This window comes from Diceros bicornis, chromosome 5 (assembly GCF_020826845.1).
Source record: "Diceros bicornis minor isolate mBicDic1 chromosome 5, mDicBic1.mat.cur, whole genome shotgun sequence".
Taxonomy (NCBI): Eukaryota; Metazoa; Chordata; class Mammalia; order Perissodactyla; family Rhinocerotidae; genus Diceros; species Diceros bicornis.
This window is the reverse complement of record NC_080744.1, coordinates 81209768-81233902: the sequence shown is the minus strand read 5'-3', so window position 1 is coordinate 81233902 and position 24135 is coordinate 81209768. Positions and strand designations below refer to the sequence as shown.

General features: G+C 45.8%; 1 protein-coding gene across 10 annotated transcripts in view; it reads right to left on the bottom strand.

The window, feature by feature from the left end:
• The window catches only part of ADAMTS17 (ADAM metallopeptidase with thrombospondin type 1 motif 17), a 420881-nt gene that overhangs the window by 338611 nt on the left and 58135 nt on the right, over window positions 1-24135 (bottom strand). For 7 of the 10 annotated variants that reach the window (XM_058542337.1, XM_058542333.1, XM_058542327.1 and 4 more), the window contains exons 2-4: window positions 21500-21665; window positions 20695-21065; window positions 10219-10384 (exon numbers count right to left, since the gene is read on the bottom strand). The exons of 1 other annotated variant lie outside the window; for it this stretch is intronic. In XM_058542337.1, coding sequence (XP_058398320.1) covers window positions 10219-10384; window positions 20695-21065; window positions 21500-21578 — 616 coding nt within the window. In that variant the 5' untranslated portion in view covers window positions 21579-21665. Of the gene's footprint in view, window positions 1-5575; window positions 6943-10218; window positions 10385-20694; window positions 21066-21499; window positions 21666-21846; window positions 23169-24135 lie in introns of those variants that run through there. 2 more of the 10 variants (XM_058542332.1, XM_058542334.1) reach the window with 2 other exon arrangements.

The window sequence follows — 24135 nt, the reverse complement described above, 5'->3', positions numbered from 1 at the left end:
GACCAAAAACATAAAAAGACATTACAAAACATGGAGGAAACAACAGGAAGGTCCACATCTATTGACTAGGAGTTCCAGGAGAGGAACAAGCAAACAATGGGAAAGAGACACTCCGCAGGGAGAAGGAGGCTGGGCCTTTTTCAGAATTGACAGACGGCATGAATACTTACATCCAAAAATCATACTGAGTCCCAACTGGGATAAATATGGCAAATCCGCCATCCATATACTATAAAACATAAAGATAACATTTTTTAAACCTGAAGAGAGAAAAGATAGATGATTTACGTAGAATCTAAAATCAAATGGATAGAAGACCTTTTGTAGCAAAAACAGAAGTCAGAGGACAGTGAAATAATATCTTCAAAGTACTGAGAAAAGATAAGACTCAACCTAGAATTCTATATTCACCTAAACTGTCATTAAGAGTACAGATGGAATAAAGACAGTTTCGGGAAAGCAAAGATAATAATTTAATCACTCACAAACCCTGATTTAAAATGTTCTTTAAAAAGGGAATTAAACACAGAGAAGTAGGGTGCAAGAAATAATACTGAGCAAATAAGCTGGTAAATATATAAATAAATCTAAATAATTCTAACTATAAAAATATATAATGATGATTAAATAGGAGGGACAAAATATAATTAAATAGACAAAAATAACAAGGAAATGAAAGTTAAAGCATTTGAAGGCTCTTGTATTATGAATGAAAGATACTTGATATTTTTAGACTTCCTTAATACAAATTTTTTTTTTAATGTTAAGCTAACAACAACAACAAAATTGAACAGGTTATAAAACTTCCACAACAGTGGAAGAAAGAAGGGGGAATAAAGAAAAGCTGGTAAGACCGACAGAAAGAAAGAAAGAAAAACAACAACAACAACAAAAAGAAACAGAAGCAAAGAAAAATCATGGCATTGTAAACAGAAAACAAAATATAAGATGGTAGAAATAAATGTAATTATATCAATAACACCATAAATATAAAAATACTAACCTTTCCAATGAAAAGACAGATATTCTCAAATTAGACATTTTTAAAATTTCAAATACATATTACTTTTAAGACACATGTATAAAACATCATGATAGAGAAGGAACTGAAAATCAAACTAAGGCAAAAGAAATATCGGGCAAACATTGCCAAAATAAAATCTGACTGGCAATATTAATATTAGATGAAAATAGCTAGAAGGCCAAAAGCTTTACCAGGAATAAAAAATGGCCCATTACATGATAATAAAGGGAATAATTCACCAAGAATATGCCTCCTAGACCTATATACAACAAAAAATACTGCCTCATAACATATAAAGCAAAAATTGATAGACCTATGAAATAGGTCAAACCATAATACGTTATGAGATTTTTTAATATATCTCTAATTAAATAAATCAAGCAAGCCAAAAATAATGAGGATATGAAAGATTTGGACATTGCAACAATTTGAGCTAATGAACATATAGAGAACACTGTACACAATTAAAGAATACACATTCTTTTAATTTACACATAAAACATTTATTAAAACAAAAATGCCTATGTTCTAAACCAAAATGCAAATCTCAACCATTACCAAAGAATCAATATCATATGGAATGCAGTATGGCCAACAAGCTTCTAATAGACCTAAACCTCCTGTAGACAGCAACTATTAACTTGAACAAAATACAAAAATCCAATGGCCTGAAGGACTGGAAAATGAGCCAATGCAGAAAGATCTGGGAGTGGGGGAAGTCAGGTTATGAAGGGAGCTTGGAAGAAAAGAACAGCACAGGAGGTTGAAGGCAGGCCTGGTCACTGCTATACGAGGTGGCTTATACTTGAACAGAAAGCCTGCAATCCTCAGGCCTGAAGAACCAAAGGACCGAGTTCAGGCCACAAAGTGACTGGAAACCAAGCGGGGACATGATGGAAAGCAGAGTTCTAAAAAAGGAGAGCCCAAAATTCTGTATATCAACTCTATCCAAATCTCTAGATGACCCCTACGCAGAACATACTCTAGCTAAGGATAAAAGAACAGAACCAAGTCTTGAGATGCTGCCCAAGAGAAAAGTTTTGCAGTTTGAGTCCGACAAAATTAATTGCCAGTTAAAATACTCCAGAGGAACAGAATCCACAGTCTTCACAATATTATATTTACAATATCCAGAACACAATCCAAAATTACTTGACATCTGAATAACTAGGAAAATGTGACCCATTTTCAAGAGAAAAGACAATAAATGGAGACCAAATCCCAAGATGACCCAGATGTTAGAAGAGAGAATGAGAATTTTAAAGTAAATATTATCACTATGTCTAAAGACTTAAAGGAAAATATATTCTTGATGAATGAAAGAAAATAGGAAATCTCAGCAGAGATACTGAAACTATAAAAAGAACCAAATGGAAACATCAAATGGGCCACATTCTCCAATCACTATACATAGAATTATAAATCATTTTTGAAAGATGGCAAAACTCATATGATGAAAAATTATAAAAATTCAAATAATTTATAGGTACAATAACAGATAACAACATAGAATACTTTCTGCCATACATTGTTGTAAGTGCTTTACATATATTAACTTATCTAATCATCTTAATAATTCTATAAAGTACATGCAATTATCACTATTTTCACAAATAAAAAAAATTGAGGCACCAAAGGGTTAAATGAATTACCCAAGGTCACTCAAGCTAGTAGGTGGTGGAGCCAGGAATTCAAACCCAGTAGGCTTATCTGTAAATTCTTAACTATTACATTGTACTGCCTCTCTAGAAATAAATTACAGAAATTGGAGAATATTTAGAGCTGGATACTGGAAAGAGTACATATCAAAATTTGCATGCAGTTAAAGGTATGCTTATAGGAAAATGTATAGCCTTAAATATATACATTAGAAAAGAAGAAACAGTAAAGTTTAATAAGCTAAGTATTCTACTCAAGAAGTTAGGGAAAAAGCAATAGGACTAAATATAGAGAAAGTTAAAAAAAAAAAAAAGGAATAATAAAGATACAAATAAAAATTATAGAAAGAAGTGAAAAACAGAAAGCAGTAGGGAAGAAAAATAAAACCAAAGCTGGTGCTTTGAAAAGATTAATAAAATAGACAAATCTCTACAATTAAAATGAATGAACCAGATTTGTATTTATTAACATGGATAAACTTGGAAAACATTATTGTGAGCGATAAATGCCAAGCTCCACAGTATGAAGCTATTTACGCAAATTTTAAAACATACAAATCAAAAAAACACAATATACACTTTATGACTATATAGTACAAATGTTATAGTAGTTTAAAAAACACAGATAGGAAGGATTTGCACCAACCTCGGGATGGTGGTTTCTTCTGGGGAGTAAGCTGGAAGGATGATAAATGAGGTGGAGGGATACCCAGTCATATCCATAAACGTTAATTTCTCTCAAAACAGAAAAAAGTTCTGAAGCAGATACGCCCAGATGTTAACATGGGTTAAGTCTGAATGCTGGGTATGTGGGATTTTTGTTTTTGTTTTGTGGGGGTTTTTTTGCCTGTTTTAAATACTTCACAACTAAAAATAATTTATACCTGCTACATTTGTTTACTTCTTTACTATCACCCCCATGGAACCACAAGCTTCCTGGAGGCAGGGACCATGCTGTGTCATGCTCACCACAGTGTGTTCCATATCTAGAGGGTCAATGAATAGTTGATGATTTAACAAATGAAAACAAGAGGAAAAACTTAAGCACATGAATTCTAAGGGTAACTTCTAGTCTAGGAACACTAAGATTCCCTGATTGTATTACAGATTTTCTCAAGAGGCAAGAATGACGGATTCAAGAATAATAATGAGAACCTTTAGCTCCCAGCTCAGTGTTCCACAGGGTTTCTCTTTCTCTCCCACTCAATCAGAACAAGGGCACTGAAGTGATCCCCTAATAATGAAGAATGGGGATACAAATAATAATAGTTATAACCACAGCAGCTGCAACAATAGCTAATATTTGTTAGTGGCTTAGTGACAAGTATTCAATATCTCATTTAAAACTCATAAAACCCCCAAGAGGTAGATGATATTACTCAGTCGCAGATGATGAAACTGAAGCTCCGAGTGGCTCAGTCCTTTCTAACTTGCCTGAGGTTACACAGCTCCTTTAATATCCGTTTATCAAGAAAAAACTGTGAATAGATGACCAGCCAACTATGATTATCTATTCTTATAGAAAGAGTCCCTTTATGCAGTCTATTTCTAATTTCCTCTAAATTTGTTTTTTACCTTTTAGAGATGTGTGAGTGTTCTCATGAACATACTCCTCCCACCCCCAGGGTGGCTGGAAGTGGTGTAACATTACCCCTCATCTGCATGTTCCTCAGCAATAACCTGCTTCTCAAGGTTATTGCTGTACCTCAGAAAGTGACCATGTTTGAAGACATGGTATTTAAAGAGGTAATTAAGTGAAAATGAGGTCATTAAGGTCGGCTTCCAATCCAACATAACTACAGTTCTTACAAGAAGAGGAGATGAGGACACAGACACACAGCGGGATGACCATGAGAAGAGACAAGAAGAAGACAGCCATCTACAAGCCAAGGAGAGAAGCCTCAGGAGAAATCAACCCTGCTGACACCTTGATCTCAGACTTCTAGCCTCTAGAACTGTGAGGAAACAAATGCCTGTTATTTAAGTCGCCCAGTCTGTGGTACTTTGTTCCAGCAACCCTAGCAAACTAATACAGAGGCACAGACATGTCAAGGGACTCTTCTGGGGTCACACTCAAGGGTGACAGAGTCAGCCCTCTAGCATCGTTCTTCTTTCTCTTTCTCCTGGAATAATAATTCTTAAAACACTGGTGTCTACTTCTGGAGTTAATATTTTTATATGTAAATAAATACTTAAAATATTAACATGGAGAAACTCAAAGTAGCAATTTAATTCCGTTACTTTTGGGTTTTTCTTCCAGTTAAGATGCAGAAGAACATGGAAGACCATCACTACCACTGACATAACAAAAACAGTGGATAAACTACGAAATTTTTTTTTACCCACTAGAGAGCTAAGGTCTCCAAGAAGTTTAAAGGAACCAAATTTCAGAGGTATTGAGCCCTTCTTAAGTGAGCCAAGACCAGCAGCACGTTTATCCCTGAGGCACAGGTGGGATGAGGGACCAGCATCCGAGGGAGGATCTTGTGGAAGTTAGAAGGAACCAGCAAAATTCTTATCAATCACGTGGGCTGGGATGATGGATCAGATCTGAATTAGAGGTACCCTAAATCTACTCCGCCAGACTTTTACCAAGTGTGTGGTGGCTTGCAGGAAGTCAGGATAAGGATGGAAAGCAGAGTGATAGCTCCACAGTCATGTGGGGACTGAAACCTAAGCTCTTCTGCTCCCGCCTCAAGACATTTGAAACGTGTGGTGAACCGAAAGTAATTAAAGTTGCAATCCAAGTCAACCCACCTCAACTCCTGATTAAACAGAAGAGTTTATCTCCTCAGTTTAGCTGCCTCTTTATCACCACGAGAGAAGCCAGCTGAGGACAAAGCAGTCAGATAGAGAAAGAACTGCCGAGAAGCCCAACCTGGCCAAGTCTTACCTGAGGTCCAACCTCCTACTCTACTCCTCGGTTCCATGAGCCCACGGCAGTGATGTCCTTAGTGTTTACGCCAGTTTGATTTCTGTCATTTCCAACCAAATGAATCTTAATTGATACGAAGCATAAGTCCCATCTAATTATTTATTACACAGTATATACACACATTATTACACATGCAAATTATTGCATAAATTGCTAATACAGAATAGTTATGTCATCCTCTAAATACTCACTAAAATTAATTTTATAATGCTATAAATAAGCCAAAAATAACTGCAATAATTTTTCAAAACAATCATAACAGAACTTAAATTGTCAAGCAGACATCACTGCTCCCACAGGCACCATTGCTGGACAGCATTTGTGTTCTAATGAGCCCACTACCAACTCAAAACGTTGTAGGATTCCTATTTTGACAGTGCGTTATGGCAAGTTAGTTTTATTATTTTATAATCTACCTCAACCATCCACATGTTACATCTACCATGGTGGAGGAAGAGACAGAGATTCAAATTGTTACTAAAGATCATGAAAATCCTAGTGGGAAGACTCTAAACTGAATCTGAATGAGAAAATTAAAATAAGCATAGAGGACAGACAAAAAGTTTTGAAATCAAAATAACTACTTAAAAATCGAGAAACATTTCAAAATATCCAAAGTACCATTTTAGTTGTTGAGAATAGCCAAAAACCTTAAAAAAACTCATGCTCTCACCAAAAAAAGTTTTTAAAGGCTCGCAGACTTCATATTTTCATGCCAAGTTCCAACCTGGAGTGATATTGTATGAATCAGTTTTAAGGTCCTAAAAATAAGGAGTTATAGAGGAAACAGGATCAGCCTGTCCCCTCTCTGGGAGCCCTGAAGACTGCTAGAAATGCAACCTCGGGAGAACCCATGAGAAGGCAGCAGGTCCTTCCAGGGGCCTTTACTGTGTTAGTCCCTCTATCCCCCTAGAGAACATGGTGGATTACCTAAGCTCAACTTTCAGGTAAATTGAGGGTTTCATGGTCGAGGAAGAGTTATCAGACTCCTCCTCACCTGCATGGGCCAGCTGGCTACTCCCAGGTCCCGTCCAAGGTTGGGGTAACACAAGACCAACAAGACACACCACCACCAATGGCCACCATATTCAGCCATATAGAACATGTTCCCATGGGAAATCTTGGGTTAATCTGATTAATCTTTCTAGGAAACTTCAAGAATGTATTTCACTGGTGTCCCAGTAAATTAATTTTCCTAATTTCTAAACACCCAATGTTTGAAAGTTAATCCAAACTAGATACGGTCTAATTGACTGCTTATTAGATAAGCCTATTAAAAGGCTCACTGTCTTTCTCAACACAGCAACAAAGTTTTCCTGAGTACTTCATGCGAAGCCAGAAGGACCAGAAGCCAGCTATGCACCTCTCTCCTGTGTCTGTGCTCCTCCCCAGGACCGAGACTGAGTTGGTACCACCTTAAATATACACGTTGCTCCCACAGAGCAGAGCACGTTGATGTGAGGTTTGGGGCCAGGAAAGCGGAGATAATTTTTTAAGCAAATTCAGAGATTTCTCTCTGCAGCCTTGCATGGCTGCTCTTGGTTTAATTTAGTTTCCATCTCACCCTCCCCACCCTGGCTTTATTTCCTTCATTATAGGCTACACAGACTATCAAAAGGGTGCCTTGAAACTAGCCTCAAGGACAAAAATGCAAACACAAGCACAACTGATCATTTTGTCTGCAATCCTTGGTATCACGTCTCTACAGAGGACGGCAGCTGTTAATCAGACAGACATCCCATGATGTCATCCGCAAGCACCCCGGGCTTCTGATCACCGACTAGCAGTTGAGCAGCACTGGCTTGAGCGGAGGGGAAAGTGAGAATGAAACGTATCTGCCCTTGGATTTCACTGTGTAGCCCTGCTTGGTGGTTCTCACCTGAGAAAACCCACTTCCGATGGCCCACAGGTGCTAGTAGTCATGTTTAATACTCCTTAGAACAGTGGTTTTCAGCGCCAGTTGAACATTAGAACCACCTGGAGAGGTTTTAAATTGCCAGATGCCCAGGCTGGCCTGAGATCAATTAGAGCGGCTCTCCAGGGCCAGGACCCGGGCAAGCGAGTAGCTGTTAAAGCTCCCAGGTGATGCAATGAACAACCAGGGCTGAGAACCACTCCCTTAGGGTAAGTCCCCTGCCTCTGAACCAACATGTTGGGATCAGCTGCAGAAAACGCACCAAGATTTAGAATGACCAACAGTCATTTACTTAGAAAGTAGATAAAGAAATGATGATCCACCAAGATTGACCTAGATGGGTCTGGTGGCTAATGTTTAAATAACACACCGACATCAAGCCTAAACACACACAACCAACTGTCAGACTTACCAAAACCCCTCCTTCCTCTTAAAGGGTATTTTTTAGTTACTAATAATTTTATGCCAAAGTCAATCTTCCCCACTTTTGTAAGGGTGCAGGAAGGAACAGAGCAAAACTCTAATGTATGGCGGCATTCTCTCTCCATTTACCATTCAGAGCTCTCCTGGGGTTTCAGAGATGGCCTTGATGCAGCAAAATCACCTCTAATACCTCCATGCTGAATACAGACTAGGCTAAGGAGGGTGACTACCTAGACAGGATCAGTTCTACACCCAACAGTTGAGCCGAGCTGCAAGGCTCATTTATAAATAACGAAGTTGTTCTAAAGCAGAGTCATATAATCAATTTATTTCCAAGGTCACTGGAATACTAAACTGAGACACACTGTATTTTCACACAAAGATAAGTCTGTAAACTACAAAGATGCAACTCCCGAAGGTCAGCCATAGAGTCCCATGCTCTCCAGGGAGGAAATGCCACCTGTGAGCAGCAGGTTACCAGTCTTCATCAGGGGAAACTCGCAGGCAGACTGCTAGTGACACAGCACCATGCAATGCTCTTAAACAGATAATCCACAGGTTGCTCAAGTACAACAGTCCCCACTTATCCTTGGTTTCGCTTTGTGCAGTTTGTTTCCTGTGGTCAACTGTGATTCTAAAATATTAAATGGACATTCCAGAGATAGATAATTCATTAAGTTTTAAATTGCATGCTGTTCTGAGCAGTGTGATGAAATCTTAAGCCCTCCCACTCCAACCCACCCGAGAGGAATCATCACTTTGTCTAGCTTGTCCACACTATATATATTATCCACCCATTAGTCAGTAGCCATCTCCCTTATTAGATCGACTGTCATGGTATCACAGTGCTTGTGTTCAAGTAACCCTTATTTTACTTAATAACGGCCCCAAAGCGCAAGAGTGGTGGTGCTGGCAATTCGGATACGCCAAAGAGAAGCCACAAAGTGCTCCCTTTAAGTGAAAAGGTGCAAGTTCTCGACTTGATAAGGAAAGAAAAAAAACCATATGCTGAGGTTGCTAAGATCTACGGTAACTTTTATCACAGTATATTGTTATAATTGTCCTATTTTATTATTAGTTATTGTTGATCTCTTACTGTGCCTAATTTATAAATTAAACTTTATGGGGCCGGCCCCGTGGCTTGGCGGTTAAGTGCGTGCGCTCCGCTGCTGGCGGCCCGGGTTCGGATCCCGGGTGCGCACCGACGCACCGCTTCTCTGGCCATGCTGAGGCCGCGTCCCACAGACAGCAACTATGGATGTGCAACTATGACATACAACTACCTACTGGGGCTTTAGGGGGAAAAAATAAATAAATAAATAAATATAAATTAAACTTTATCATAGGTATGTGTTTACAGGAAAAACACAGTATACAGGGTTCAGTACTATCTGCAGTTTCAGGCATCCACTGGGGGTCTTGGAATGTATCCCCCAAGGATAAGGGGGCACTACTGTAGAGGCATAGAATATAAGAATTATGGGCTCTCGTCTCAAGCTGCTTATTAGAATCACCTTCAAAAACACTGAAACCCAAGTCACACCCCAGGCCAATTACATCACAATATTGGAGGACAGACCAGTGCATGGCATTCTCTAAACTAGTGGTTCTCACACTTTAGCTGCATTGGAATCATCTGGATGGCCTGTACAGCTACTGATTACTGAACCCACCCCCATAGCTTCTGATTTTGGAGGTCTGGGGCCAGCGAGGACATGCAGTTCTAACAGGTTCCCAGGTGATGCTGATGCTGCTGGCCCAGGGGCCACACTTTAAGAACCACTGCTGCATAGGTCCCCCAGGTGACTCTAATTAGTGCAGTCAGGACCTCTAATACAGGACCACTGTATTAGAAGAGCAAGCTCTGGCCAGGGTGCCAGGGGAAGGAATTCTCATCCTAGCTCTGCCACCAACCTGGGGTTTGATAATAAATAAGTCACTGAGTTTTTTCAGGACTCAGCTTGCTCCTGATCTATAAAACTGAGGCACTGCATTAATGAGATCCTGGGTTCCTTCCAGAAATGCCTTTTTCAAAGAGCTGCTATATTTGAAATGCTGACACTAATACACATAGAAAAGAAAATGAAGTGGCCTTAGGGGCAATAAAAAAACAGCTTCCAAAATGCAGGAAAGGTAAGTTCTTGCTCACATGACTTCAGTGCATTTCTGGACACACCAGTGGGGGACTGGGGGAGGCCCAGGGATGTGCACGGTGCCGACTGGGCGTGTGCTGTGAGTCAGTCACGCTGTTTTCCAGACTCACCCGTTAGAACCTTGCAGAGCTGCCCAGGAATCTGGGCGTCGGTGGAGGCGCTGGGTGTCAAGGACCATTTGCGCCTGATCAGATGTTCCTGTCCACTGAGCGAGCCCTGGGAATTGTTGAGGGGCTGGATTAGCACATGCTCTTGCCCAAGCTGGATGAGGCCAACCTGCTCAGAAAAAGGAAAATCGGACGTCAGTCATCCTCATTCACACACATCCACAACCCCAACAGCCCGAGGGCAGCAAGGCCAGCTGGCTATGGCCTGGTTCCCATGGCTGGGCTTTTTCTCTGCAGGTCACCCTGATTTATCGAGCCCAAGAATGAGCTTTTGTGTGACATGAAACATCCCCCCCCAGCAGCTGTGTTGGGTAGGGGGCCACAAAACAGGGGGTGCAGAGATACATGCAACAGTACCCATTTTCCAGGTTTGCTTTCAAAGAAGATGTATTACTTTATTATTAATAAACTTTATTTAAAAAACTTTTTTTAAAACCACCCCCCAAAAGTCCACCTGAGGAGGCAACCCCAAATGTGTTAGGAACAAATGACAATTATATCCTTAATGGGGAAAATGTATCTGATCCCTGGGGATACTTGGAATTAAAGAGAGAAGACAGAGTCAGTCAGACCTGCAATATCAATAGTCTTGTGATGAGGGATTTTTTTTCAGCACTTGCAGTGTTTAAGAGAACTTCGCAAAGTATCCAATGGATTAGATTTGTGATTCTAATTTAAAATGCATCATTGATTTAGACTTGTGATTTTAAAATCTTATTAGGTTCATAAGCAGTATTAGAATATATAGGAGAACTTAAGACTTTCCGTGTTTATAAGGCTAACATTAGGTTTATAAGAATCACTTAAGTATTTGCAAAGAGTTTATTTTTTAATCAGATAACCAAAGAACTTGAAAATGAAATTGGATGTGTTAAATTTCTAAATGCAGTTTTAAAGGTTTAAAGTATTAATCACCAAATTTGTAAAAGGGGCCAAATATTAACCAAAGCCCCCGTATAAGGGATTGCAAAACTCTGCTAGATTATAAATAGAACATGATTTGCAAATTGAATGAAAAATTTAAGAAACAGGATTTTTAATTTGTCACTTGAAGAGACTGAATATTAATTCTAAATATATGTAGATACATGATGCAGAAACTATTCCCCTCACCTAGAACCAATGCTGGTAGCATTAAAATAATTTGCCCTCCTTCCTGGCATATGTGCTTCTAGTTTCCCTTCTGATGAGGAGTCAACAAAACAAAGTAAACCTCCCACAAAGAACCCGACTGGGCCAGGGCTGGGGGAGGACCCGTGTTTGCACACTGGGCCGCGCAGTCCACAACCCTTCCTCCAGGTCGATGCTGGGGACCGCCTCTGTTAGCACAATAGACTGGGTGGATCAGTGTTAAGCTGTCACAAACATCCTTCTTTTCTCTCTCTCCCACCACTATTTTCTAAAAGCCATAATATACTAAACCAGTGGTTTTCAAACTCCAGTGCGCATCAAAATCACCTGGAGGTCTCTGGTGGGACCTGAGAATGTGCCTTTCTAACAAGTCCCTACCTGATACTGATGCTGCTGGCCCGGGGACCACACTTTGAGAAGCACCACTCTCCCCACCACAGCATAGCAATTCCTCCAGTCTCAACTACAAAGCTCACGCAAGCCCAGTGATGTACCTTCCGAAAGGATGCATTGATACCAAGCCTCTTTGAAAGTGAATCAGGTCAACTAACAAGATCACCTACAACCTTTAGTCCTCAAAACACAGAGTGAGACCGTACTTACTGCTCTAAGCAGATTTCAAGGTTTCCATTTCATTAGAACTTCTGCCAAGAACAACTCAGAGATTTTACTGCCCAAATAAAACTGTCTTAAAGTGGCACTGCATGACCTGCAGGAAAACACGGCTTTCTTCCCTCTCCTTTGAAGTTAAAACTTGAGTTTGTTCACTATGATACTTTCAGGAGACTGAAAAAGTTGAAGCAGAGGGTGCGGGGGGTGGGGGGGATATGCAGAGCTCCCCTGGAGCTGTGTGTGAAGAAAGCCTCAATGCAGACACCTCAACAACCACTGGTGGAAGATTCCACGGTCAAAACAAAGTTCAGAGGTAAGGCACAGTGCACAAGATGAGGCCCCCACAGAAGGAACTCCGTGCTCCCTGTAGGATGCACTCAACACTGACCAGGGGCCTGACTCTTCCTGAAATGCCCTGGCTGTGGGAGGTCAAAGTCCCCCTTGGGTCTAGCACTTTCAAAGCCAGTTGTCAGTCGTGCAGTCTAGGGTTTGCATCACAAGCTGCGGTATAATAGGCCAGTCAGTGGTAGTTCTAATGGGAGACACTATAGGGAGACTCTCACCTTGGTGAGAAAGCCTACTCGCATACATATACACACAAGTGGAGTCTAGCCCCTTGGGGGAGGTTTCGCTTTAGAAAGTCTTGTTTGGAGGGACCCACATGCTGGTTTCCATCTGTCCAGGGAAGAAAACAGCAATGCTGGTGAGAGATGGATAAATGGACTAGTGGCCTGTACTCTACCTGGCAGCCACTTGCTCTCTTAGGACCCGACTTTTAAGCAGGATGTGGCCAAGACTAGCACCTAGAAGGGAGAGGGCTGAGCACGGCCCTCACCCCTGGAGCCAGCACAAGGAAGGACCTTGGCCCGCCCCCTCCCTCAGTCTCTCAGTCCCGCTGTCACTCAGCTCCTGAAGCCTAACACTCACCCTGTCATCAGTGACAAAACGTACCAGTGTAAAATGTTCTGTTGAAAAGTGCCACTTGTGTCCCCTCCCCCGCAACACACACACAATCTCAGCCCAAGGTAAATGCTTGTCAGCCTCCTTATCTTTCCCTGACCTTCCCCGTCCCTCCTCTCCCATCCCCCTCCCGGAAAAAAATTCCCCTTCCCTGGCACTCTATGTTCCAGCCCGCTATCCACTGTTATGGGGCACTTATTACAACCTAATAAATAGTTTGTCGCTTTGAGGCAAAGTCAGAATTATTCCTCCTTATTTTCCCAAAATGTTAGTGAACTAGACTGTAATGGAATGGACTGGAATTGAATGGACTGGAAGGGATTCGACTGGACTAAAACGCACTAGAGTGGACTTCCTACAGGCCCTCCTGCTCAGTGGTTCTCATCCCTGTCTGCACACTGGAGTCATCTGGAGACTCCTGATGCCCAGGCCCCACTCCAGGCCAATTGAATCAGAACCTCTGGGAGTGCAACTCAGGTACTAGTACTTTTTAAAAGCTCACCAGGAGATCTCAATGTGCAGCCCGGGTCAAGAATCACTGTCCTAGCTTTTAACTTGGTGCCAGAGATGCCTTGATTTCAATGTCTGGCTGTACCCTGGATTTGGACTGCCTGCACGAACCTGGCCTTTCTCTGACATGGGGCTCTGCCCACTGCCTGGCTTCTTCCTGCCCTGGCTTCACTGCGTCCCATGGCCCCAAGAGCTGAGCAGGGACTGCTTCAACTGGCATTAATCCTTCAGTCACCATCTATGTGGAGACGTGAGACACAGGGAAATGTTCTTCCAAGGGCCCCTGTTCACTGATGGCAACAAGGAAACACCAGTGATGAGCCTGGGGTTGCATTAGATGCAAGAGGCCTGCAAATGTCATCTGAAGAGAGAGCGGTGAAGGAATAAATGCCTGTGGCAAACAGAACTAGGAGCCCCGAGGCCACTTGGTTCTAAAGGATACAATAATCCTCAATGAAACGGTGTTCTTAAAAGAGGAATCTAAGTTTTCTAAGATTTGGTATCCTACTAAAGAAGTTTGTGTGAAATAAAATGTATCAGGTATAACCTGATATTACAACAGTTCTGAGTGGTTATCTTTCAATTCTCTTTGTTCTGGGTACTTGCCTTGAAGGGTTTCTGTACTGCTGTAAGAGCGCATTATAAATCACGGTATTGTTAACCCACCCCACCACCTGAAGTAGGACTAGCTCTCCTCGCAGCTTGGAAAACAGAGTGAAAGACATAAAGGTTTTTATCACCTCCTAACATTAGCACAACTTCTCAGCATAGCGAGGAAAATGCTTTTAAGATAACGTAAGGAAAGCTGTTGTATGGACGCTGTGGAACTGAAGAACAGCCTCTGGCTGAGGGGATGACGCCAAGCGACTGCTGACCTTGCTGACCTACAAAGACCACACCACAATTTCAGTGCCTGGGGACCCCTCTGAGCCCCTTCTTCAGGAGGCTACAGGTTAACTGGAGCGGATCTTAGGTCTCCTTGTCTCCATGGAGGGGTTAGCGTAGGTGATTTGAGAAGATGGAGCAAACGGGGTTGTGAATTTGCTTCTTGCTTCCAAGTAGGAAAAACAATCCTGTAACTGCAGGCCTCCTGCACCTGCCTCCAGCTTTCTGGGGGGCTCGATGGAGTTTGGGTGGCTCACACATCTCCCACGGAAGGGGCATCCCTGACCCGACACAGGCATGAAGGGCTTCCCAACCTCCACACTGACCCACTGCCCCCAGCCCTACAGCACCATCCGGAGACCCCCTTTCAAAGCCCTGCTGCAGCCTCTGCAAATGTCCAATGTCTAAACACCGATCCTTGGTCTTCTTTCCACAGCTAGCTTCCCCCTCGTGACGCGGAGCCAGTCACTGCAGGCTTCTCCCCCTTTCTCATCACTCGAGTCAGTCAAAGGCTGTCAATTCTGCCTTCAGAAGCTCTCTCACGTAGTCTTCCTTCCTTTCCGTTTCCACAATCCAAGGCTTGGGGCTCATCACCTCATGCTCTCAATGCTCTCCTCCTCTGGTCCTGCCCACACTGCCATCACCAGGGACACCCCAGTCAAGAGCCAGAAATGTTCCCCATTGCCTCCAGACCAGTGATCCTCAAAATGGGGTCCCAGACCAGCAGCAGCACCTGGGAACCTGTTAGAAATTCCAGCTCTCAGGCCCATCCCAGACCGACTGGAGCAGAAACTCTGGAGGTGGAGCCTAGCAATCAGTGTAACAAAGCCTCCAGGAAACTCTGATGCCAACTCAAGGTTGAGAACCACTGCTCTAGGATAAATTCTAAATGCCTTAGGTTGGCACCCAGGGCCCCATTTCATGTAATCCACACACCTGTTCGTTCAGTTCATCTCCCATCACCTCCTAAAAGAACCACCTCCCATCCCCATCCCACAGGCAACTCGTGCACCCCTTAACTCCGGAAGGACCTGGCCTTGGCGGCCTTGCCATCACTCCTCCCTCTTAGTCCCTGAGGCCCACCCCCCTTCAGCCCCAATCCTCCTTCTCCCTGAAGGCCCCCCCCAACCCCTGCTCTACCCCTCAGCAACCCTGCAGGCTCCAGTGCACCTTCCGTCCCGTGCAGATCTGGAATGCCTTCCGAGACAAGGCCTGCACTGTATTTCTCTGAGGCTGGTTGCGAGCCTACCAGAGTGTCCTACGTGGCAGGTGTGTGATAATGATCTGTTCATTTAGTCAACAGTGTTGACTGATTGGTTGATTTATAACTGGAAAAGCCTGGGAACGACCTATGGGACAAGAGAAGAAACGTATCTCCAAGCCTTAATGGGCCAGACTCTCACTAACTGATTTCACAGACTTTATCTTATTTCATTCTATCAATAGCCATGCAAAGCCGATGTTATTTACCCCTTCTATGGCTGCAGACGGTGGGGTTCAAAGGAGGTGAGTGATTCACTCAAGACCCCAGCCCTGAATGGCCGTGCAGTCTCGTTTCCTAAAGAACGTGACCGTGACCATGCATCTGTGCGCCTGTGTGCAGAAGCACGCCCAGAGAAAGGTTAACCGGTGACTTTGCGTGGTTCCCTCCGACGTAGTGGCTGCGAAAACATCTCCCGTTGCACACACCCAAGGTCAGGCAGCTGCAGTATTTCAGAGTTCAGGAAATAAGCTCCAAGAATGCAAGAAGATGTCTTCTGTTCATCATCCCGTCTTGCACTTTATCTGTTTTTAAATGTTGCCAACTAAAAGTTCAGATGGGGAAATCTAGTTACGTATCCTAGGTGATAGTCATGGGCAGCCTGATGCCTACGAGTGGTGGGTATAGAAAGTCACCGTGAGGCCGCATGAACGTCCTTCCAGAGGAGGAGGTTAGAGGCTTAGAATTCTCTGATCCAAGTCCTTCCCTTTAATTCCTCCACACCTCCAAACTTCACAACTGTCTTTTCCCTTCTTCTTATTTTCCTTAACATCCGCTCAATTGTTTCTTTTTACAAAGCTTTAAAAATGCACTTTGCATTTTCCAAATATATTTATGCTGCACGTGATAAACTCTTCAGTGATGTTAACTGATGAATCACTTAGGACTATGTGCTTCCTCACACCTGTATCAATATAATGACGTACGATAGTAGTTTGGTGTATTTGCTCCCTTCCAAATGGTCTCCACACCATATAATTTTTGCCAAGACTAACTCCTCCTTAGCTGTACGTGATCAAGGGATGCTGCCTTGAAAAGCTGGGCAATTTTATGTCAATGAAAAGAGACTCTGATAACTCTAAAGGGAGAGGCAGCAACCTCCCAAATCTGCCCCTCATTATGAGAGTCACATAAATGCAGGCTCTCTCTTGAGAACGGGGTCCCCAACGTTTCTAAGCCGCCTGCTCACCGACTAGCTGACCTCAGCTCCCCTCTATTCTTATCTGGACTACACTTCTTCCCCTACAGAACAGAGGTGAGCCTTCTCACAAAAGCATTCTCCCAAATAGACTGGGAGGAAGAGCCACCAGAATTAGGAATGTAAGAAGCACCACAAATGATGTGCTACCAAAGTGGCCACCTGCTCTGTGATCGGGCTGACCAGCCAGAGCCAGGATGGGTTGGGCCATCAGGTCGATCCCAGTGACCAATCCGGATGAGAAAGACTCCAAGCAAGGGTCCCGTGGGCTGTGGCTGTGACTCCAGAGGAGGTATGCTAGGAGCATCCCTGACCTTCTCTCTGGCCCTCTGGGGTGGCCTGGGCACAGCTTCTTAACATCCCACCGCCCAGAGTCCCTGGGTGTCCTGTGTGGTCCCAACATTTCACCCACGGTGCACCCCCGGCAGACTACAGCCTCAGCCAAGAAGGGTGGACAGATTCTGGTGGGTGGACTCCTCTTAATGAATTAGTATTCATTAAGGAAAAATAGCCACTGCTCAGATGACCAAACCCGCTGGCAGTGGCCTCCCCTCCTCTCTGTCCACTTCTCCTCACGTGTGGGGATGGAAAACACCCCCTTCATCCACTCATTTCAGAAAAGCAGCACAAAGACTTTTCAACGACCGACACTAATTCTACCCCTTGAAGTTCCACCTCTGCTGCCCACTCTGCCTGGTGAAGCTTAACCTGACTCCAATTCTGCCAGCCTTCCATGATCTGGCTCTATTCACAGCAAGCAGCTGATCCAAAGTTACATAAATTCTTTGGGAATACAAATACCTTCCTCACATGCCCAAAGTCCTTTGCTTTGAAATTATATAAGAATTTCTGTAACTCTTCCAAAAACCTACGTTACATCTAAGGACTCTCCGAAATGTAAATAAAAAGCATAAACAGAAAACAATTAATACTTGAGCCTGTGGTCTTTGAAGATCCCAAAAGTGCAGCTTGCACAGCTTTTCAAGACAAAGAGAGAGGAAAGAAAGAGTTGAAAGCCACAGGCCCACGCCTCGGGCCACTGTCAAAAGCAGGGGGAACAAAACAGACCACAAGATTTACTCTCTATGCCCCCTAAACAGTTAAGAATGATCAATTCTAATCATACATCTCCTTTAAACAGATACCAAACATCTCTCGAGACAGCACGGATTCCACGCAACAGGAAACAGAGCCTGCGTTCCCTCTGCCTCTGCATTCAACACTCTCCGATAAACCATTTTGGAGATGTTAGATGTGGCAGGATTTAACTGATGCTCAACATCGGAATAAAGTTTTATTGAACACAGCTATGTCCATCTGTTTATTTACCATCTATGGCTGCTTTTCCACTAAAAGGGCAGTGTTGAGTAGTTGCAACAGAGACCATATGGCCCATAAAGCCTAAAATATTTACTATTTGGTCCTTTATAGAAAAAGTCTGCCAACCTCTGCCCTACATGATTCTTTAGCTACAAGCAGGTGTGGGAGATCAAGATTTGGCCACCCTGAAATCTATCTCTTTAGGATGCCCCATGTGTGGACACCAGATATTATCTAGCTGACATCACTTCTCTCCCATACCTTGTAGCAGAGCCTGTTTTGACAAACACAAACACACACCACATCACCACTTCATTGTGTTTCCCCCACAGTCAAGAGTGACTAATGACATTACCACCCACCTGAACCATCTCAAGCGCATTTGAGAACCAAAATCAAAGTAATGGAGAGCAACGCAAACTTGGTTAGCCTAAGTTTCTGTTCTTTCTTTTCTGTATGCGTTCCAGGACCACCTTGCAACCAAGAGGTCCACTCCAAGTCACCATGCTGTCTGTTCCCTCCTGCCTTCAGTCCTTCCTCTATAGATTATACTTAGGGAGAAGTGTCCAACGTCCAGCTCACACGAATGGGATGAACAAGGCAGACTAAACAACAGGAGTGTCTGCTCAAGCAGGAATTGCACATCTAAAGTCTTAGAGGTCCACGGGCAGCTGGCACACAATGAAGGCAGACTCCTGGCCAGGTTCCTTTATCTACAGCACAGCGCCCTCACATGGTGCCAAAGGGAAGGACAGTCTTCCTCAAAGACCTGGAGGGATGAAATGAACCCTCTCTCTGTTCAGATGCCATCTGTGAGAGGGCCCAGCACTCCGTGAGGATTTTAAATCAATGTTATCCAGATTTCCACCCTCAGCTCCTTCACAGATAGCTCCTCGCTGGAAACTTTACACCAAGAAGTATAAACTCTGACCTCTACAGAAACTCACTAAACCGCAGCAAATGGGATTCAGATGTTTCCATGTACAGTACAGTGATGTGACCTAGACTTTAAACACTTTGGCAAAAACAGGAAAAATGACGTGGGCCTTCCAGTCCCTCCCAGAACATGATACAGCCTTGACCTGAGTCCTACGGTGATCTGAGCTTTTTCTCACTCCTTCTTAGGCCTCCTCACCCACAGCCCACATTCCCTGCCCCTGTTCCACACTAGCTCCTACCAGGTCCCCAACCAAAGAAGCTGATCTCTCCCAGCCCAGCAAAAGCAGATCATATTCTGATCAGGACTCAGAAGTCCTGAAAGGGGAACTGGTGAAGGCCAATCCTAGGAAATTACCCCCCGAGTTCCCCTACACTGCTGGGAAGAAAGCAGAAGTCTCACATAAAGACTTGGACCCCCAGGCTTTCTGGCTCTGCTGAGATTCCAGCAACTTGTTGCAAACTATGTGGGTGAAAACTAGAGAATTCTAGATGGTGGAGCAAGGCAAAGGTGGGAGAAGCAGTTTCTTGTGCCTAGGAAGGACAGACACAAAAGAATATTAGAAAATTCTTCCCCAGAGGCTGGTCATGACAGAAGATAGAGAAACAACCGGTGTGTTTCATGCTCTGAGCCAACACTAGGCTTTCCTGGGGGCAGCCCACCTGGCAGCCCTGTGCACCCCTCAGGGGCACGACAGAGAAGCTGAGAAGTGTGTGGCTGGGCATCAGTGTAGTGGAGGGATCAGGTGTGACCACAGGCAGGGCAGTGGTGCACAAGGACTTTCCCCGCCCCACAGAGCACCTGTCACAGGTGCCTCAAATGCAGCAGGGCAGTGTCCTGAGGGCGGGGAGGAGCTACTGGCACAGCAAGGGAGCTTCTGGGGACAGGGAGAGGGTCTTATCACCAGTGTAAGCACCTCTCAGGCCTAAAGGAGGGTGGGTGCCAGACAAAGATCTGCTTATGGCATAAGAGAATAAGGATATGAACGCCCTCCCTTCTCCTGGTTCTCATGCTTCAACTAAGAAGAGTAGGTTAGCGGCCTGCCAGGGGACCCCTCCAAACTTCCTTTTCCAGGTACAGAACGAAGCAAAAGGACAGAAAGGAGGTGAATGCCCACCACCCCATCCTCACATCCAAGAATAGATGAGATCTACACATGCAGGTGGTCCCCATGATAGGCACACATACACACCTGTGCAGATACAAACAGCGTTCTCTCTACACCAGGGCAAAGTGCGCCTCTCAGTCTGGGGGTCTGACAGGTTTCACCCCCGCTAGGCCTGTGCTCCCCTGTGCGCGCTGCGGCATGTCCCCCAAGCACCCCCAGATAGGCGCAGGCCTGGCGTACCGCAGATACTCAATACAGCCGACAGGAAATAGTGGACAATCGGATGCTTCCCCACCCACCCCCTTTGGTCACAGACCCTTAGGAAGATGAAAAGAGGCGGAGGCGGGAAGGGGAGGTTCCCTCTGGTCGCCGGCAGAGCACCCCCGGCGGCTGACATTTCCTCCGAGGCGCCCCCAACCACATCCCAGCCCTCTCCGGGGACCACCCCTGCACTGCGACAGACCGACAGGCAGACCCGGAGGGGGCGCGGGCAGTACCAGGCCGCCGGCGGCGCCGCAGGCGCTGAGCGAGACGAGGGAGCCGGGGTGGCCCAGCACGCGGCCTGAGTAGAAGCACAGCTCGGCGGGGCGTCCGCGGCGCCCGGCGGCGCCCGCCTCCTCCACCTCGAAGCCGCGGGACAGGAAGCGCAGGTCGCGGCGCAGCTGCAGGTACAGGTCGCGCCCGAAGGCCGGCAGGTGCAGCAGCAGGGCGCGCTCGCCGGGCCGGGCGCGCGGGGTGGCGGGGGGCGCGCGGGGGCGCCGGCGCCTGCGGGGCGCGGGGGCGCCGGGCAGCGGCGGCAGGTGCACGTCGTCCAGGCGCACCAGCCGCGGGAGCACCACCTCCACGTCGGCCGCCGCGTCGCCGACAGCTGCGGGGAGAGAGGAGACGCGTCAGCGCGCCGGGGCCCGCCCGGCCGCCCGCCCTCCCGCCGCGCGCCGGGGCCAGCACTGGGCACGCCGCGCCAGCGCAGGGACAACGCGGCCCGCAGCGGGCGCGCTCTTCCCTTCCCTCGCCCCGGCAACTCCACGCCGGCCAGCGCCTCCGCCCGGGCCCCGCGCCATCCGGGGCAGGTCTCCGGCGCGGCCGCTTCGGCGTCCAGAGAACCGGCGGCGGCGCGGCCACCGGGAGCCCCGTCCTCCGGCCGCAGCCCGCGCCCTCTCGGCCCCGGGCGCTGTCAGCGGTCCGCCGCCGGACCCAGGCGGCGCGGGCAGGCGGGGACCGCCAGGATGCCGCGGGAGGGCAGAAGGAAGGTGGCGGCGAGAGGCACTGACGAAGAAGGGGCGGTGGGAGAGGGAGCGCTACCTGTGCCCGGGTCCAGTCCCCAAACCAGCAGCAGCAGCAAGGGCAGGACGAGAGGAGGCAGCAGGGCGCCGTCACACATGGTACTGGGGAGGAGCAGCCCCCCGGACGGTCGCGGCGGAGCAGGAGCGCGCGAGCGGCGGCGCCAGCCGGAGTGAAGCCTTCCAGCCTTTGGAAAAAGTAATTAGCGCTGCGGACAAACCCAACGTGGTAAATCCCAAGCCCCGCCTCCCCCTCGGAAAACAGGAGGTGATTGGACTCTCCCTTCCCCCTGCCCCGCCTCCTCCTTCCCTATTGGCTAGGACGCGTCTAAACCAGAGTGCGTAGTTAGGTTGTAAGCATTTTCTTACACGTGGTTTCTGGGCAATGGCGGGGGTCGGACACCAGGTGGCGCGAGGGAGCCGCCTGGAGCCGCAGGATCCCCGAGAACCCGAGAGGACACCTGAATGTCTTCAGAGTTTGTCCTCATTTGCGAAATCCTCTCTGACACTGCTGCCCAGCTTCCCAAGAAAGGCCAGAAACCGTTCTGGCCAACCGGTTTCATCCGTAAAAGCATATTCTCTCTGCATCTAAAGTAAAACCAGTTTTGGTTGTTTGTGGCTGAGCACTTGCACACCTGAGTTGGCACCTGATGGCTACATCCAATGTAACAGTGTTTATCCAAACCCTTCACGCCTCCTGTCGTCTTTATCCTCACGGAAGCCAGTGGATCATGCGTGATCACATTGAGAAACTGAGGGAGAGAGAGTTTAAGGAGCTTGCTAGTTTACCCAGGAGTTTGCCAGCGAAAGAGCTAGAATTTGTGGTCCTGACTTTCGGCTGGTGCCACTCACTACGAACAGCAAATGCCCTCCAAGGCAGGCAGGAAGGAATATTAGGCCAGTTTTACTGGTTAGGAAACTGGGGCACAAAGTGGCAAAGCCTGGACTTGAACTCAAGTCTTCCAGCCACAGAATGAGTTCATTCTTTTCTCTCCAGAATATAACTGAAGTCTGCAGGAAAGGTGTTCCTTCAGCTTCTTGAGGAACATGTTGTAGAAAACAAAACAAAACAGAATCAACCAAAGTGTCACCGTTCTCAGGTCTCTCCTCTCCCTGCCCTGTTCTGCCCATTTCTATTTTCTCAAAGCAGAGAGATTACAGTGCTCTTACTGGACTCTGCCTGGGGCTCCTCAGAATCTAAAATTCATCACAGGATTGCATGTCATCAGAAGGAATCCAGAGGGGAACACCGTGTAGCTTCCGTGACGTTTAATTAACCATGGGAGTGGACTGTGTCGCTGAGTCTCAATAAGGCCCACCACTCTCACTGCTGTAAACTTGCTGCTTTTGTGTCTCCAGGGTGTAGCTGGTGGAATCCTCATCTGCTCTGTTACTCCTGCTCTCCATAGGGTCTGGCCACTCTTAGACACCTAGCAGTTCATCCACTGCTCCATGGGCTGCCACTCACTGCTGGGCACCTGCAGTCCTGGAAGCTTCGGCACATGTCCTGCTTATTGCCAGGCTTGGGGCTCCTTCTCTCCCCCTTGATAGCAGCCCCAACCAACTTGAAGGCTCAGCAGCGTCTTCTGGAGGCATAAGAAATCTTAGTGAGGTTTTTGGTGCAACTTTATTGGCAAAAGAGCCATCTCAAAGGTCTGCCACTGAAAGCCAGGGAGTAGCAGCCACACTGCCCCACATGACTTCCGCCATTGGAGTCAGCCTGAAGTCGTCATCATCATCCTATCAGACGATGCTCAAATGCATTAGTCCGTAGGGGCATGCAAACTAAAACAACAGCAGGACACCATTTCATTCCCCAGACTGTCCAAAACTAAAGAGCTTAGAAATGTCAAGAATTGGAGAGGACACTCTCCTGCCCATGGGTGGGAGTGTAAGTTGGCACAGCCACTCTGAAGAACAATTGGGCAAACTGCAGTAAAATTAAAAACGTACACACCCTGCAACTCTGCAATTCCACTTCTGATTAACTACCGCAGAGAAACACTGGCGCATGTACAAGAATGTTCACCACAGCACATTATTAAGAGCAAAAGAATTGCAAAAACTTAACTGTCCATTATTAGATAATGGCTTATAGAACATCAGGCACCAATTAAAAGAAATGCAATAATCTCATATTTATAACAACGTGGAGAGACCTCCAAGACCAGTTCAGTTGTCAAATTAAAAAAAATCAAGTTGTAAAATAATGCTTATAAAATGATAATATTGTATAAACATACACAATATTAATTCATTTATATGGTAAAATGATAGAGAAAAGTCTGGAAGGATACACACCAAACTTTTCTAACACACTAAATGTTCTTTTTATATTAAATTGCATGAAAGGATGCTACATCAGTGTCCAGTTAGGATAATTGATACCATCCTAGGTATTTCAAGCAGAGGGAACTTAACACAGATAACTGATTACAAAAGGTGGCAGGGGCTGAAAGACTAAGTTCAGTGATTATGTCCTGTCCCTACCCCTGGGGTCCATTCCAGCCCCAGGGGCCTCTGCCTGCTGCTGCACTATTGAAGGCACTGTCACACTTGGTTCTGGATCTACCAGAGATACAACCTTGACCAGGGCCCCATGCCCACTGCCACACCAGCAACTTCCAACACCTGCTTCACTGGACCCTTATCTCTGTC